The 19,182-nt window shown below is 36.8% G+C and overlaps 1 protein-coding gene across 4 annotated transcripts in view; it reads right to left on the bottom strand.

Annotated features, from left to right (window-relative positions):
* LOC126353955 (protein saal1) overlaps positions 1 to 19,182 on the bottom strand; it is an 88,294-nt gene that overhangs the window by 27,955 nt on the left and 41,157 nt on the right. For all 4 annotated transcript variants that reach the window (XM_050003257.1, XM_050003258.1, XM_050003256.1 and 1 more), the window contains exons 5-6: positions 15,453 to 15,645; positions 1,643 to 1,738 (exon numbers count right to left, since the gene is read on the bottom strand). In XM_050003257.1, coding sequence (XP_049859214.1) covers positions 1,643 to 1,738; positions 15,453 to 15,645 — 289 coding nt within the window. The remainder of the gene's footprint in view (positions 1 to 1,642; positions 1,739 to 15,452; positions 15,646 to 19,182) is intronic.

Consider the following 19,182-nt stretch of genomic DNA (forward strand, 5'->3'; position numbering starts at 1 on the left):
ATAATCTTAATGACTGAGTTATCCAAGCATGACTCACAGCCCACCCTCACTGCTTTACTTTTTTTGGAAAGTAGGAGAGGTGTTGGCAGAAGCAAAGCTGTAAGGACAGGTCATGAGTCATGCCTTAAAAACTCGGTTATTACGACAATTTCTCATTAAAGACAAGATTCCAGGTTTAAGTTCATTCTGACACACAGTTTAATCTGCCTGGACGTTCATGATTAAAGTTTTTTCTCCTTAGTGATGATTTCTATACCACAGTTGAATTCCCAAATAGGAATAACCAACCATTTACAAACCTCTAAATGACTGCCACTGTGCCCAATAAAAATGCATTTCTTAAGAAGTGTGTTGCTTTAGTTGACTTGATACATTCAACATCATTCAATTTATCACAAATATGATATATGGTATGCATAATTAACTAGCTAAAAATTAAGTGACCATTAGTCACCTAAAGCAGGCCAGTATTTCACAAAACAAACAGCATGTTTCATCTGTCACAAAAGTTCTTATACTAAAGAATCTGAAAATAGTAATAGCCTTATTATTCAACACCTCATAAATAGTCCAAGTTTGAGTAAGGCAAGGATATAAAGAAAACTAGATGACTGCTTCCCTATGGAATCATTCACCTTAATCAGTTTACGAAAATCAAAGGGAACTTCTGTACTGTCTCAGTCAGTAAAATTAAGTCAGGTTGCAAAAGATAGTCACTGTAAGTTTATCAAGGAAATAAAGAAAATTGTTTTTATATGCAAACATTGTATGTTAACCTCTAACATGACTGTTATTGACATGAAATGAAACAAGAAGTTACCATCACTGTTTATTTACTTCCATAACACATTTCACAGGTTCAAACCTCCATCATCATATTGATTTGAGTGTATTAATATGGATGTATGTGTTGTGTTAGGACTTCGGTGTAACCTATGGCACTGTCTAGTAGGAAAAAACATAACACTATAACAGAACATGGCTCTGTGGAGGTCTATGACTAAAGACTGAACGTAAATGTGAAAGAAAAATAATTAAAACAGAATACCTCCAGTGGTCACAGGTTCCTTTCTCTGTTATAATACATCACATACACACTGTCACACTTTGTAAACAAAGATTGCATCTAGAAACTAATAAGTGCAATGAACATAAAGCAAAAGTGGGAAACCTATTTCAAAGTACAAAGAACATACACCGAAACAAAAACACTATTTCTGTGCTCATCTTACAGCATTGTGGAGACCTTTGGTTGTGGAGATGAACAGATATGTTAGTGAAATATTTCCAGTGGTACACAAATTCTTTTCCGTCAAGTTTATATAGCTTATACTTTGTACATATTTATGAAATCAGGTGACAGATTAAAAACATTAAGTATAATAACCACACTGCTGACTGATTTCGTTGTATAATGAAATTAAATATGTCATTCAGTTAAAAAATGTATTGGTAAATTAACAAAATTTTAACTTAGTAAATTGGGAACAAACCACAGAAGTTACATCAAGTACATCAGTAATAAATCAATGTTTACAAAAGTATGACAGACTACAAAATCAACAATTTAGAATATTCTCCAGAGTTATGGGGTCCTTTAACAACATTGCACATAAGATGTAATGTACATTAAAAATCCTACCTCTGTTCAGGAAATATTCATCAAGATAAATGCTGCTATCACAAGCAACATCACTCAGATTATCAACCAGATGCCACAGCTTACTCAAGAGTTCATCTGAAAAGCAATTTTATGGCAGTTACAATGTGTTTACAAAGTTAACACAGCTGGTACTCACAAACATTTTGAATGGGTTTCAATACATTTCTATAATCAGATATCACATTTGCAACATTGTAACCAGCAAATACTAGACTTTTGACCAGAGAGAAGAAACTCTGGTTCAGATGAAACAAATTAGTAATATAGGGTGAGGTTATTAGCAAATTGACTCAAATCAGCATGACACTCATTTACTTTCTCTGCTGATTATGTGGTACCAGATCTGCGATAGTGAACTGGAACTTCGTCCTATGCTTCTGTAAATTTAAAAATAAATGGAGAACAAAAACAATCAGAGTTGAGGTTATACAATTATGCAAATCTGGAATATTCTGTTCTTAATAGGGTGTGGTCATCAGCTGCGACAACAGACACAAACCATCAGCAAACTGAGGTAATTGACTCATGTGGACAGATATGCCACAATCTCTGCTGTTCCATAACTGAAATCTGATCACAGTGCCATACAAATGGCAGTGGAACTCTAAGGGCAATGGAAAGCATACATGGAATGTGGACCTGAACAAGTTGACAGCCAACTTAAGAAGCAAGGTGAAGTCCACTGGGATGAGATTTAAATGACTGAAACCCAAGAAAACATTTTTTTTTTCCAGTTTGGTGACAGGAAACAATCCGTAAATAAATAATCTGCTCACGGTATGTCACAGCTATTCTCTAATAACAAAAAAATTTTAAGAGGCAGCAACTAGCATAGAGAGATTTTTCTTTTGTCAGTCTTCATTGTGCCTCTCCCTAATAGCAGCTACTAGACACTTTATCATTATACACACACACACACACACACACACACAGTTTTCATACTGGAAGTACTGCAAGACAAAAACAATGCTAACTACTGCTGTTTGTTCAGTTCCTTAAATTCACTGTTAGTAATTTTAAGTGTGAACATTTTTGGTTAGGTTTACTGTGACTGTTATTGATATTGAATGAAACAACATGTTTACTGTTATGAGTCGATATTTACTTATTTTCTCACTGTGTTTCAGAGGTTTAAACCTCCATCATCGTGTAGATTTATGTGGGTTAAAAAGACATGGAGGTGGTGTGTTATGACTTCGAGACAACCTCTGGTACTGTCTAGCACAGATAGAAAAATGAAACATTACTTCAGTATATGGTTCAAGTTCTATTTAGGACTTAACAACTGAAGATACAGGGTGTTCCAAAATGAATATACAGGTTTTAAGGCTTTGTAGCATTTATTACATCCAACTTATAATTATAAATAATACATCAAATGAAAGAGCAATTCAAACAGTTTTGATTACAAGTATTCAACATGAACACCTTTCATAACACATCAAGTCGGAAAACGAGCTCTTCCCAACCCTTGATCAGAGTGTCTGGAGTAATTGTTTAACAATGCTGTTTCTGAATTCGGGTAGAGCTGCTGGTGGCGGAGGTACTTACACATGATCCCTTACTGCGAACGGTAAGGACATTATTGTAAGCGTATCCTTAAAAGCCTCTACAGAGACATCACTGGAACTGCTAATTCATCTCTAGCCTTCTGGACTGATTCCCTAGGGTATGTGTGAAAGACTCTCACTCGTACAACTTGTTCTTCTGTAGCTCTTGGTCATTCTCTATTCTTCCCTTTGTGCACAGGCATACAAACGAAAGTGTATGAGTTGCTCTTTAGTTTGGTGTATTATTTATAACTGTAAGTTGACTGTAATAAATGCTGCAAAGCCTTAAAACCCATATATTCATTTTGGAAGACACTGTATAAATGTGAAAGTAAATATACAAATAAAGATACCTACAGTTGCCAGACTTATTTTTATATTTACTTTCACATGCACGCAATATTTTCTGTCAAAGACTTCTACAAAACTATGAGCTATGTACTGAAATAATGTTCCCCCTCCCCCCCCCCCCCTTCCAGTACTACCCCAGCTGTAACACAACGCATGCAGGCCATATTAACCCACATAAGTCCACCAAATGATGGAGTTTTAAGTCTCCAAAATGCATCATGGAAATAAATAAATGATGACTAGTAACAGTGAAGTACTTTTTTCACTGTTATTGTGTCAACTACTTTGCAAACTAATTCCTGTCAGCTTATTCCACTATTCCCTTCCAATCAATTAGACATTAATGTGTTGAAAATTTGACCACCAAAGTGCTTCATCATTTTTAAAATTACACACTTCTAATTTTCAAACATCATCACTGTTTACAAACACTTCTAATCAGATAAATAATACTCCCAAATACAGTGTTATTCTTTGATAATGACAATATTTCTCCATGGTGCATATTTCTTTACTATAAATCATTTTTCTTACAGGCCATGTAAATAAATTTCATCCTAACTACTACAAAGAAGCTAAAACTGGTAATACAAAATTTACAGTCACACATCTATTGCTGCTGAGAGAGAAAATGAATCATAACCAGACACTGTTTTTAAATTCATACACAAAATTTTCCAACACAATAAATTCAGAAGCTGAATTCTTTTTCAAGCTGCACGAAAAAGTGGTTAACAGTAAAAAAGTTATTCAATTATTACTTAACAAAGCAAACTGTAGACCAACTTTTAGCAAGGAGCTAATCTGATTATGTGAGTAGGTGAAGCCACATTCCAGTTCAAACTAATGCACACCGTTGGGTTGGGTTGGGGGGAGGAGACCAAACTGCGAGGTCATCGATCTCATCGGATTGGGAAGGACGTCGGCCATTCCCTTTCAAAGGAACCATCCCAGCATTCGCCTGAGGCAATTTAGTGAAATCACGGAAAACCTAAATCAGAATGGCCGGGTGTGGGATTGAACTGTCGTCCTCCCGAATGCGAGTCCAGTGTGCTAACCACTGCGCCACCTCGCTCAGTGATGCACACTGTCACCGTGCTTGCATTTTATGCAAAATAATTGTGAAATCTGACTTTGATGGGCGTCTGTGACAGTTCAGTGTCAATGTCATTAAATTTATAGATGACGATAAGAAGAAACAAGTGACAGTGCAAACCAGAAAAGGTGACAAAATATGCACGCAAAATGTTAACGTTGTATACTTCAATGCTGTACAAATTACAGCAGAAGAAACATGATGCTGGGCAGATTGGGATTCAAGTATCTACTGCGAAGAAGAACAAGAAGAAGAAGAAGAAGAAGAAGAAGAAGCAAAGTGCAAACAGTAAATATTTCACAGAACGTATGGACAAATGTGTTATTAGACAGCAGTTATTGCAATATTATGAACAATACAAACAAAACTGGACTTCTACGCTAGCAGGGAAACTCTGGGGGAAAGTGTTCTGTTTATAACGTTTGGTTTTGAAAGGTGCCAGAATTCATGAGTCATCATGTGCAAACAAAATGACGTAGTTTCACAATAGGTACACCTCACTAGATTTTTATGAAAAAATGGAGCATTATAATTAAAGTTGTCAGTGGCTTGCTGAGAAGAATCTTAGAATCACAAATCCTAAACTGTTAATCAACTTCGTAAAAGTGATAGTGTGAGAGGAATATCATTAAACAAGAGTGCAAAAGTCAGTACCGAGTTGTTGGCTATACAGGACACTGGTATATAGGGGTATGATGTGTAACAATGCTCCATTTGTAAGACTACCAGAGTGCAGGAGCATATAAGTGGAAGAAATCATTCTTTGTATCTCACTTCTTGTCTTGGCTTTTACAATGACGGGGCACAAACTAATTTTAAATTGAAGAAGTCCTATATACTTTCACACTCCTCAATAAAATACAGTCAGGTGGAAAGAGACTTGTGCTTGCAAACAGATGTAAATTGGAAAAACAGATAGGAAAGAAAATCATTAGAAGAGAGAAGGAAGGCAGTGGTGAGAGGGGAGGAGGTGTACTAAATGAAAAGAATTGTAAATATTGTGTTTGCACTTCAGTCATTCAATTGTATCTCTGGAAGATGGAAATTATGATCAGTTTCAATTTACTCTATGTCTTTACAAGTATGCCACTTCCTGAATCCTCAAAACTAATCGTGGAAAATTTCAAAGATTGTTTCATTGAACTCTTTAGGCATGTTCTCATGTAAACCTGCTTTTTCTGTTAAGGAAAATATTAATGAAAGAACAATAGTGTCATCACAGGCAGTCCAGAACAATGGTGTCATAACAGACAGTCCACTATTGCCTGACATAGGGAACTTGCATATCGAACATTTTGAAGCGAAAGCACTAGAGCCCACCAAGCTAAACCAACATGTTCATGTCATGGTCATGACAGGAACAAAAAAGCCTCATGGAACAAAAAAGCTTGAACAGTTCCTGGGATATTAGATCACTCTAATACAAAATTTGGGATGGAACTTTAAAAATTTAGTCTGCTACTTTTTCTCAATATTTCAGTTAAGAGAAGAAAGGAGAGATCAAACTGATATTTGCCTCAAGCCAAAGACACTCATCCATGGAGTTCGAACATTTTCAGAAAAGAAAGCCTCAGCAAAGGATTACAAAATCTAAGAATAGTGTTCCATATAAATGGGAACTTAGACTGTGAAACTGAGGGGACACTGCAGTAAAAATGAACACCACCCAAAGAAGAGTTTTAGGCTGAGCAGAAAAATAAGCCAAGCATTGGTTACCTATCTAATGCAGGCTCAATCTCTTAAAAGATCAGTTGACCCCTACAGAAATATGGCATTCAGTGTATTTTGTTCATCAACAATGATAAGAAATATTATCTTTGTAATGTAAAACACAATTCCATGAAAATGTGACATGTCTTACATGGGGCAGACTATTATATCAGTCAAGGAGAGGTCCAAGGATCATCAGTGACACACCTGACTAAAACTACCAAACTCACAGCACCTGAAGATTGCAACTGGTCAGTCATGAAAATATTGTGCATGTAATGGAAGCAATGATTCAGCTGATCACCCAACATCAACAACAGATATGAGATTGGTGCACTTTACGGTCACATGGTCAAGAATGCTTTGGCATAGAATTTCATTTTTGTTTTGGGTGAAAGATCTAAAATCACTGAAGAATTTTGTCTGCAGCTGAGGTCAGCAACTTACTTGTGGTGAATGAATAAATGATTAACTTTTATGTGGACCGAATAACTCATTTCATTGCTACATTAATGAGCCATTTCTTGCCTTTTCCAAAGATGTTAAAAATTCATTTAATAAAAAAATAGCCTCTAGTATGTAATGACATGAATGACTCAAATGGTGAAAACCATAAAGTGAAGTTACTGTAGTGATATACTGTTAGATACATGCTGCCATCATCCAACAAATCTGCACTTTACCAGAGCAATGTAAACTCAGCTAATGAACAGAACCTCAGATGAATCAAATAAGCACATTGAAATTCACTGCAAACATACACAGAGTGTTAAAAAACTATAGAGGCAAAACCTGTGGTGTAACAATGGTACAGACTAAGTCAAACAAATGGAACATGGGTCTGCAATGTATACCTGTATAAGAGTGGTCTCGAGACCAGAAATTAATGCCACTCACTGTACCTCTCGATAATAAGATTTATTAGATGTCATGTCTACAGTGTAGCCGTCTACCGATTGAGACAATATCATTTTGTGTTTCCATTAAGTTATTAATTGGATATTAACAGTTAATTTTATCTATATTACATAGTAAATAACTTTACCAGAGTCTGTTCCAATTTGCATAACGTAAGTTTAGCTTCTCTAGTTGTAGTAGTCATAAAAAATGAAAAGTTCATAAGAATGAAAACTGCACGGTCAGGTGCAACATGGGAGGCCATGGTTGTCTAACAGGTAGAGCGAAAGACTCTGGCCCCAGGGACCCAGAGTTGAACCCCAAACAGGGGCAGGGATTTTTTCCTCATTCCACTCCTTCCAGGACGGCCCCAGGTATACTCAAGCCTGCTATCAAATGAGTACTGAGAACCTTTCCTGGGGGTAAAAAGCGGTTGTGGTGACAAGAACACCACCCTTCCCTTCCCTTCCCAGTTACAGCGTAGAAAGACTGCACTCTAGTTGCAATCAGGCCAATAGCCTGATCATGGGCTTGTACCACAGAAGAAGCAGTGTAACATGGAATAAATCTTGTCTGGAAAAATTGGATTGCATTTCTACTTCACTGAAAAGGCCAAGTATTAGAGTGCTTAGTGTTTTATCTAAGGAATTAATGTAGGTTTCAATTCAGTTAAATTTATATTTGTTTATTCAGTGTTTCATCAGAGGTAAGTCTTAATTTGTTTAAGAATGTCCATGAGTATTAACACTTCTTTAACAGGCCACTAACATGTAAAAATCATTTACCTGTGCAATTATTTTAAATGGTATTACCATGTTTGACATATGTGCACGCTGAAATTACTAAAATTCTCCAGGCTATTATGCCATAGTCTTCTAGGTTCTGTTAGATAACCCAAGGTTTTGGTACCATTTTAAGAGACAGGTTCAATGTCTGGAGCATACCATCACCTGCCACTGACTGATGTTAAACTGCTCTGTTGTGTTGAATTACCTAACAGATCCCAGAAAGCCAGAGCATAATATCCCAGAGAAATTCAGTAATTTTAACCTTTCTGGACATTCAAGTTTGTATTTTAAAATATGTGTGCACTGTTAAAAGTTTAGTTAATAGTTTGGGATTGATCTGCAAAGACTGAATTGTGGCTTCACCGAGGAAACTGCAGTGGGAAAGTAGAAGTGTTTCCCAGTCTGTCTCTCCTATGAATATGTAGGTAATGACTAATGACAGGAAAATTGCCAAACTGTAACTTAAGATCTGTGCCCCTTCAGGCACAGACTGGGGGCATAAATATTGAATAAGAGCAGTTGATGCAGAAAAAATGAAAGTGGGCTGGGGAAAGGTAAAAGGAAAAGGATGAAACTGGAGCAGTTACCCCTGAGCTCAAGAAGAGAGACAGCTTGTTATCTGTTGGAGGGTAGAAGCCTCATCTGCCTTAGAAGAAAATTTAAGAATCAGGTTGGAAACTGAGCGAAGCAGAAAAAAAGAAAGGTACTGTCGCCAGGTAGCCATCATGCAGATCAACAGCTTCAGGAAAACAACAATTAAGATGCCAAGTCACAAATAATGTAAAACCTATGGCTATCTATAATCAGCAAATAGAGGACACTGAGGCACCAACTGGGGATTGTGTAAAGAGGGTCACATAATGATATTTGCAGGATCATGCATTACTCTGGTCAAGAAAATAGTATTGGCAGTGAGCCGAATAACCTAAGTGCAGCAACCTCTCACACAAATGTCAGCTATGACAATGTTTTGCAGCAGCAGTATTGGGTGAATAAAGCCATCAGGTGAGTTAGCCAAAAACTGACCAGGTTGCTACTGACTTTGCTTGGAGCTCACATTGGTGCTGTGTCTGGTGCTGTCTTGGGAGGTGGGGACACACAAGACATAGCCTACACTTTAACAGAATGGCAAAATATAGACTAACTGAACTCATAAGTAAAAGTGGGGACACTGTCAGAAATTGTAAAATTCCTGTGATTAAAGGTATGACACATAAAACTTTTTTCAGGGTAAGCGCCTCTTTAAGAGAGATTGCTTTGATGCAAGTATGTATAAATAAAGTGTAACATGGAAAATAAATTGTTTGAATAAGCTTACTGTTATGTCTCAGAATTTTAGAGGACTAAAACACAAAGTTAATGAATTTACTGCCCCTTTATATGATCTATACTGTCATAAGGAGGGTGAAATATTAAGTCTGCCTGAGCATCACACAAATACAATCCAGGTGTTACACATTGATGACTATAAATTAGCAACCTATTTCTAGTTGGAAAACATAGACAAAGGAAGGATTGTAACATGGTAAAAATAACACTGTATGGTAAAAATAACATTGTATGGTAAAAATAACATTGTATGGTAAAAATAAAATCATATGAAATAGTTAGAAAATCAGAGCAGTAGAATTTTTGAATTACAAAGGACACTGTGCTGCCTTAAGAAAATTATTTAAAAAATAAACTTCTGTACAATGTCTGATATTATTAATGGAAGCAATGACATCAAATTTGCACAGGCAATAATTAAAAGAGAAACTGGAAAATCCTTTAAGGTATATGTGGACTTTGTTGACAAAGAAAGAAAAATAATAATAAATGACAGCAGTCTGGTGGCCAATATACTTAATAATCACTTTCTGGAAGTAGCTCAGAAGATTGGAGTGGACAATTCAAAAGAAGCAATGCCAAAAGAAATTAACAATGTAGATATCTCTCTTACACATAAAAATTCTCAAGCAGTTGATAATATCTCGACTAAATGATCTAAAATCATGTTCTTTGCATATAAGCAAGGCATGAGGGTCACACCAAAATAAACACACTTTTTTTTTTCAAAATCTAACTTTTATTCTACATCTTTGCTATTCATGGAGGTTACAGAGATATTCTTTCCACTTTTATTCTAATTTAATTCAACTTCTTTCCACAAGTCGCAATGCGATAGCACTCTGTCAAAATGGCTCGATGCTCGTCTGAAGCAACATGTTGTTATAGAGTTCCTGTGCTGTTAACAAGTTACTGAAAAAGTTGCATTGGGGTGACGCTGCTGATCACAGTACAGTTAATCAATGGGCAAACAGATTATCTGGTGAAAGTGAATATAGTCATACTCAGAACCTTCTGTATTGTGGCAAACCAAGCACTGCACAGCACCTTGAAAATGTACAAATACCCAAAATCTGACAAATATACAACCGTGGGCGTAGAAGTGATTGTGTGCAGAATACTGAGGCAGCTGAAGTTGAAAAAGTTTGCATTTGGTGGGTTCCAAAAGAAACACAGAAGACAGTGTGCTGTAAACTTTTGGAACAGCACAAAAATTCTGGAGATTTCCTATCAAGAATTGACATGGGAGGTTTGAAGACAATGACTCACTTGCTCCCAACCAGTGTTGGGTCTGACTTCTACCATGCAGGAATACAGGTCTTCGTTCCACAGTAACATACGGTAGTTGAAAGGGATGGAGGTTATGTGGAAGAACGATATTTTGTCTCTCAAGAACATGTCCACTTACTGTAAAAATATCAAAGGCATGGAAAATAAATTGGATATTTTTAAAAAAAAAACATTCTGCATTTCTTTTGGAGTCACATTTGTATTCAGTTATATATATTTTTTTCCCCTTACAAAATTGATAATAAAACAGATATTAAGACTTAGTCTCACTGTTTACCCCCAACTGCACAACCCACCCCCCACCCGTCCTTCCTCTAAGTGGACAAGAACTGTAACACATCTACCCCTCAGTAAAATACTTAGTCAATCTCAATTTGAATTTCAAACAGGTCTATCAACAAAAATTTCATTTTTCGATTCATGAATCACATTATGTAAAATTTAAACAACAAAGTACTACAAACTGGTATTTTCTGAGAGTTTATTTGATTGTGCAGTTCACAGCATTCTCTTAGAGAAGCTAAACTGTTATTGTATCAGAGGTCTTGATTGAAAACTGGTTTTCATCCTATCTAACTAAAAGGATACAAAGTTTTATATAAAGAAACCTAGAGAGTGTACACAATGGAACATCTTCAGACAAGGGAACAATGACTAGGTGTACCACACTGACTGACATTGGGTCCACTTTTGTTCTTCATACACATACACAATCTGCCATGACATAACCAAGAAATGGAAATAATTCCCTTTGATGATAATGATAGTATTATAACTAGGGACCAGAAAAATTCACATTCTGCGATAAATACAAAACAGATGTGAATCCCCCCTCAAAATGTGAAATTACTTAACAGACACTATTTCATAACAAATTGCATCCAGATGTACTATTTTGTCAGAGGTAGTTTGAAACAGCTTTATTTTCTGTGTATAAATATCGAATATGTAATTTTCAGTTACTGGTATTGCACATCATCTGCGAAGTCCAATTTGGAAATATAATGCGTGTAAGAACCTGTTTATAAAATAAAGTGTTCGCACGCAATTTGTTCAACGATCTGGTGCCCTGGGCAGATGAGTGATCTACTTACGATATACGTCACGTAATGCAACTTAGTATCAGCCACGAGACCTATCATTTTATAGCAAAGAAATGTGTTTGTTTGTTAGCTAAAGCTCAAAATATGGTATAATGCAGACACTTTTAATGTGACAAATTAGTTAATGAATGTTTACAATTGTGGTTGCAACAAATACCACTACAGGTTGGGCCTGAACTACATCATTAATAATACTCTGCTAACTTAAACAATCAATTGCATGGTAGCCATCCCCAAATACTTTGATTTGTGCATTGCTTGTCATTTTCTTTTCTTATTTTGAAATAAGTGAAGCGACAAATCCTCGTCCATCACAGATTTCGATTACGATCTTATAAAGTCAGAAGAGATCAGTGATCTCTCTGACAACATGTCAGTTCTGCTGTAAAGGCTGGTGCACTGTGAAAGGGAGGCGAAGTGCTTTTCCCCTACAGTGCTCCTCTCCCCTATAGTCGTCAAAATTCTAATTTGTTTACCTTCAAGGCCATCTGCCACAACAGCCTATAGGGACCGCACAGTCTTTTGAAAGTGCCGATATTCTTCCCCTAATGTTAAAAAAGAGTTACCATATGTTTGGTTCTGCTTCTACACTAACTGGCTCATCAGTTCTACCCATAGCATTGTCGACCAAGCATGGGTAGTGCAGTTACGAATGCTCACAAAATACCAAAATAAATAGTCTGAAGACTTTGTTATCATCAAATTGGACAAAGGCATATAACGTACAGAAACACCTTAAATCAGCAACACATTCAATTCACCAGCAGGAAAATGCTGCTGATTTTTTACAGAAGAAGCATTTTTGAAAGCTTAAACACATCCAAATGAAGAAAACAAAGGCTATTTCAGAAGAAAAATGTGCTGAAGTTTTTGCAAAAGCAAACATTCCAGTCACAAAGTTCCCAATTAGCATTTTTTTAACAGTCAGTTTCAAAGAACAAAGATTTTGTTTGTCTTCACTCATGCAGTGTGATAACGTGTTAAATATGTGCATCTGATCAATAGCAAAAAAATTGACAAAAATAGAGGCAAATTTTGCAAAAAATATATGCAAATTCTGGCAAAAATATATGTGAATTTTGCAAAAAATAAATGCTACATTTTCCAAATCAAGCCTAACGGACAAAATACAATACTTGAAAATGTTCTTGAAAATTAATAAATGGTTCTCTGCAAATAAGACTGTTACTGAATGTAGATAGAACTTAATACATGCAGTCCTGCACTACACAAAATCCGAGCATGGCATCAGTAATGAATCCATGAAGGTAAATCAATAAAGGAAACATAATACCCTAAATTCTTAAAACTTTATACTGATAAGAACTTTAACTGGATGTCACATGTTACTGATTTTCTCGCATATCTAAAACCTGGAATTGTAATATGTGGTGTCCACTCCAATTGGGCGTATTGAACACAACCTCACAATACATGAACTCTATTATGAAATTTGGTGTTGAGAATCAATCACAAAGCAAAGCAACGATGACATTCATAAATATAACATTAGGAGGTAAAATAATTTACACTACCAGTCATGTGATCTTTGTGCGGCACAGAAAGGAGTGACGTAGTCAGTGATAAAAATCTTTGACCACTTACCCAGTGGTAGAGAGAGAGAGAGAGAGAGAGAGAGAGAGAGAGAGAGAGAGAGAGAGAGAGAGAGAGAGAGAGATTGCAAAATTGACTTATTTCACATCATAGTGAGAGTGTGCAATTATGATCCATGGAACATGAAAATGACTACACTAAGCTAAATCAAACATAATTACATATTACATTAGGAACTAAAAAATACCACTTCAATCACTGAAAACATACATCTCTGTTTCGGAGACTGGCTTAGTGTAAATAAAATATGTGTTTACAAACAAACCAGTCTCTTTACTTTGAGATGTGAATTCCTATTGTAACATTTCATTACATAATAAAAAATATAGATCTTCAACATTATTACTGTGAGGAACAGTCTGATGTCACTCACTACAGGTCTTACAATCCTTCAACTTCTCTTTGAAGAACACCTATGCTTCCCAGGCCAGTGTTTCATTCATCTGAGCAGTTGTGCATTGTCATGGCACAAGTTTTGGTAGAGTAGTTTTCTTGCACACTGCACTTCTAAGGTGTAGTCATTTAATGTGAATCATAGGAGAGAAGAATGGCCCTATGATTACACCTGCTCAAATTCCCATTGGTGACAGACGGTTTTCCATGTTTATTCAATCACTTGTCCAATCTCTTTGCCTTTCTGCCCTAAATAGGATACTTATTGGTCAGTGTAAAAACTGGCTGGGATAAAAAGAAATGCAGCAGTACATGTAAAAATGTGGGCTTTGGGAAATAATTGTTCTGTTAACGACATGTTGCATGAGAAATTTCCAGGTTACTGATGTGAGTGATGTGCCATCAATAGTGATAAACAACAGCACAAGCAGTGCAACATGCCAGATAGCACAATGAAAGGCACAGCGGTTGAATGTTAATATGAATAGCTTATCAAGACAAAGCAGAAATTGGTGAGTGTGTTTTGTATTTATACAATATTACTGAGGATATCAGTTTACCTGTACAGTATTTTACATGATATATCTAAAAGAAATTACATCAGTCTATCCATTAGCATTAAAGCATGGATGAGACATTTAATCACTTTAGAGGTAGTGTCAGTACTTGTGAACTCGTTGCCCCTCAACCAATCATTGCAACATTTAATCTTGTTCTAGAAACCAAAGGAATATCCTGTTTAGAAGGAAAATCTGGATGAAAAAGTTCCTTGACTGCTGACAGCGAGTAGTTTTGCACACCTAGATCAAAATCCTGCAGAGTTGAAGAGCCACAATGTTCAAGATCATACTAAGTATTGATGATGTAATGCAGAAATATTCGAATGCAGCTGTGAAAGTTTCACTTTCAAAAAAGAAGCAGTTGTATTGGAGAACTGAATTGAACCTATGTGATAATACGATGAAATGGAAGACCAATGGAGTAAGATCTAAATATAACAGCTTGAAAACATAGTGAAATGGAAATGAAAGCTAATGAAATTAAATAATTATTATTCACAACAGTAGGACAAAGAACAAAAAGAATGAAACAATAAAGTAGACCTAACAAAAGCTGAAAAACTGATTGGATACAGAAAAAAAAGTACGAGTAATACTGAAAGATGTGTAAGTTGAACTATTAACTCAGTCATACAATAGTTTTTCTCTCCCCTTATAGTTTCTATTCTTCTTCATTTCTTCCACTTGGCTGGTCTGCTTCTTTCTTCTTATTCTTCTCATCACTAATTGTTAATATTAATTCCAGCCCCAAATTTTATATCACTTTTAATGGTAACACTCTGCTCTTATTGTACATAGGTACAGCCAAACAACCAGCTGGTTCCCTCTTCCTAAATAATATTGGTAGTTTCCCTGCAATTGAACAACACAGTTCCCAACTATTGGCCTCTGTATGATTCATCTTCTCTTCTACCTTTTTTTATGTCATTTAAGAGAATAGTATCAAACACCTCTGTTAAAGTCTGAGATTCGGTATTTACATATTGAAATTGTTGTATGGCACTTTTCTTTGTTTTTTACATTTATCTTATTAGAATTTCACTGTCAGGTTTTTATATCTGATTCTTTCATTTTTTTTTGTTTTCTCATTAATTACAAAGAAACATACCATTTTTACAGTTGCTAAGAATTTCTGGAATATTATGAAACCAAATTTCAGTGTTGGATAAATATATTTCCCACCAATTACTGGATACATTCTGACAGTCTTCTTGTGACAAAGATGAGTCACTGCTTTCTGAATCAGTAGTTTCAGTAGGTGGCTGCGTTACTTGTCCATCTCCTTTGCAAACATCTTTTCCCTATGTGAAACAAGAGCCATTAGTTCTCTAACAATGTATCTTTTTTTGTTTTAAACATTTGTCAAAATCCAAGAGCTTTTACTATAGCTGTGGCAGAAATCTTATAATACTGTGCTTAGCAAGTCAATAAACGAGTTACAAATGACTGTAGTATCAGATATGCAGTGAATACTCAGATATCAATTAATTATACTGCTTGACAATTGCTAAAGAACAGAGACACTGTGGGACAGAAAGAATTGCAGGCAATGATGGACAGAATGAAACACAGTACATACATAACAGACATGGAGTGGTAGATTTATAATAAAAAATGGTACAGATTTAACCACGTGAGAAAGCAGGATAACAGAAATAAATAAAATTCATGTTTGACTCAGATCAGACTCTCAACATAAAGGTCGATATCGAACACTCAATAAGAAATACGCCTTCCTCAGGCACTAATGCGCATTTTGCACATGTTATTCATGCTGGTTACCAAACTATCGGTGAGTACCTGGGGCACGTTGTCCTGCCCCTCTCTCAAGGCAGTTTCCAGTTCTTGCTTGGTTTGCAGAGGAGGTGTTCACTGAGAAACCAGTCTGCTAAGAGCATCCCAGATATGCTCTATAGGGTTTAGATCTGTGGAGTACCCAGGGCACTCCATACATTCAATATCTTCATTTTTCAGTGTGTCTGACACCTCAGCAGTACTGCATGGGTGGGCACTGTCACCCATAAATGGAAACTCAGGACATACTACACCCCTAAAAAGATAGACATGATTCAGAATAATCTCCCTGCAACACCGCCATGTTGTAAAAGGTACGAGGTGGTGTTCGGCCATTGTGAATAATGCCTGCCCACACCATAACACCACGGCCATCATACTGATGACATTCATGAATATTTTGTGGCATGTAACATGTTTCGCTCTCTCTCTCCACACTAACTGGTGGCTTGAAACATTTGAGAGAGTGAAGTGGGATTTTGTTGAAGAAAATCACTCAGGGCCAGTGAAATATTTGTTCCTTTTCATCGCTTGAGCCATGTATTGATCCTTTTGCGGTGTGATGGTCCATCTACAACCATAGGCAGGCCTCTGCATAGCATTTCCACCTTCAGCAGCACTTTTTAACCATGAGATGACAATTTTGGACAGAACCATTACTGTGGCTACAGTGGTGACAATATGACCAGTTTCAAGGCCTCCAACTGCTCATACACGATTGTAAGCACTCAAATGATGTCTCACAGACATGTTGCCATATCACACAAAATGTCACACTAATCTGTTCGCAACAACCTTCATCATGTATTGTACTACACGAACTGTCCATTCCATACAGAGCATTTGTGCATAGGCTTTGCTGTAGTTAACACTATCCAACCTCTACATTTCCCTTTATTATCATTCGTAGGGTGTTTCGTAGCAACTGTTGGTTGTTGCACAGTAACTGACAGTTGTTACTTAGCAATTGCCAAGCAGTGTATATTTACCCATATAACATCAATCTACACCACAACCCTTAGCCTTCTCACACATGAGTACCTCAACTCTTGCAAAAAAAAATTAATCCTTGAGTTTCACCCAAAAACGCATACATCCTCTCAGCAGTATCTGAACAATCCTTGATAAATTGCTGTTCAAACTTCCATCCATAAATAAGATACATTCACTGGCTGGCACTAGAAGACCTCACACACATGAAAAATAAATGACTTCTGTTTTTCTTGCATTATAGACAGAAACCTGTGCTATTTGTCTCATTTAAATTATTTCAGCGTGGTAGCCTTTTTCACACTGTTCTGACACACTTCAACTATCTAGGGCTAAGCAAGAGTTTCTAATAAGAATAACTCTGCATGATGATTACAGTTTTCAAGTCATTCAATCTTCCTTTACGATTTCACACAGCAGTTTGTAAACTATTTCATGACTTTTGGTCACATAGTGAGGCCATATAAAATAATGATTATCTTTTATTGTAGTGATGAAAAATACAATAAATATAATAATTTTTTTAGTGTTGATATTCTTCTGTCTTTCCTTGTTTGCTGATAAAAACTTGTGAGATATTCTACCTTAATCAAGACACTGTTGGTTTGTTTTACTCTTTGCAAACATGTTTCAGCACTTTATGTGCTATTATCTGTCAGACATTTTTATTTTCCAGTATGAATATTATTATAATACAGTTAGACTTGAATTTTGACCGAAAGTTATTTATATACATACACTATGTGATCAAAATTATCCAGACACCTGGCTGAAAATGACTTACAAGTTCGTGGCATCCTCCATCAGTAATGCTGGAATGCAATATGGTGTTGGCCCACCCTTAGCCTTGTTGACAGCTTCCATTCTCGCAGGCATACATTCAATCAAGTGCTTTAAGGTTTCTTGGGGAATGGCAGCCCATTCTTCACGGAGTGCTGTACTGACGAGAGGTATCGATGTTGGTCGGTGACCCCTGGCACGAAGACGGCGTTCCAAAACATCCCAAAGGTGTTCTATAAGATTCATGTCAGGACTCTGTGCAGGCCAGTCCATTACAGAGGTGTTATTGTCATGTGACCATTCTGCCACAGGCTGTACATCATGAACAGGTGCTCGATCATGTTGAAAGATGCAACTGCCATCCCCGAATTGCTCTTCAACAGTGGGAAGCAAGAAGGTGCTTAAAACATCAATGTAGGTGTGAGCTGTGATAGTGCTACGCAAAACAACAAGGAGCGTAAGCCCCCTCCATGAAAAACACGACCACACCATAATGCCACCGCCTCCAAATTTTACTATTGGCACTACACACGCTGGCAGATGATGTTCACCAGGCATTCGCCATACCCACACCCTGCCAACAGATTGCCACATTGTGTACCATGATTCATCACTCCACACAACATTTTTCCACTGTTCAATTGTCCAATGTTTATGCTACTTACACCAAGCGAAGCTTCATTTGGCATTTACCGGCACAATGTGTGGCTTATAAGCAGCCGCTTGACTGTGAAATCCAAGTTTTCTCACCTCTTGTCTAACGGTCATAGTACTTGTAGTGGATCTTGATGCAGTTTGGAATTCCTGTGTGATGGTCTAGATAGATGTCTGCCTATTATACATTATGACCCTCTACACCTGTTGGCGGTCTTTGTCAGTCAACACACGAGGTTGGCCTGTACACTTCTGTGCTATATGTGGCCCTTCATGTTTCCACTTCACTATCACATCTGAAACAGAGCACCTAGGGATGTTTAGGAGTGTGAAAATCTCTTGTACAGACATATGACACAAGTGACACCCAGTCACCTGACCACGTTCAAAGTCCGTGAGTTCCGCGGAGCACCCATGAGTTCCGCGGAGCACCCCATTCTGCTCTCTCACGATGTCTAATGACTACTGAAGTCATTGGTATGGAGTACCTGGAAGTAGGTGGCAGCACAATGCACCTAATATGAAAAACATATGTTTTGGGGGGTTCTGGATACTTTTGATCACATAGTGTATGAAGGAGCAATAGCTAGGCATCCAATTTGCATTCGTTTATACGTGTA

This window comes from Schistocerca gregaria, chromosome 3 (genome assembly GCF_023897955.1).
Source record: "Schistocerca gregaria isolate iqSchGreg1 chromosome 3, iqSchGreg1.2, whole genome shotgun sequence".
NCBI classification, from domain to species: domain Eukaryota; kingdom Metazoa; phylum Arthropoda; class Insecta; order Orthoptera; family Acrididae; genus Schistocerca; species Schistocerca gregaria.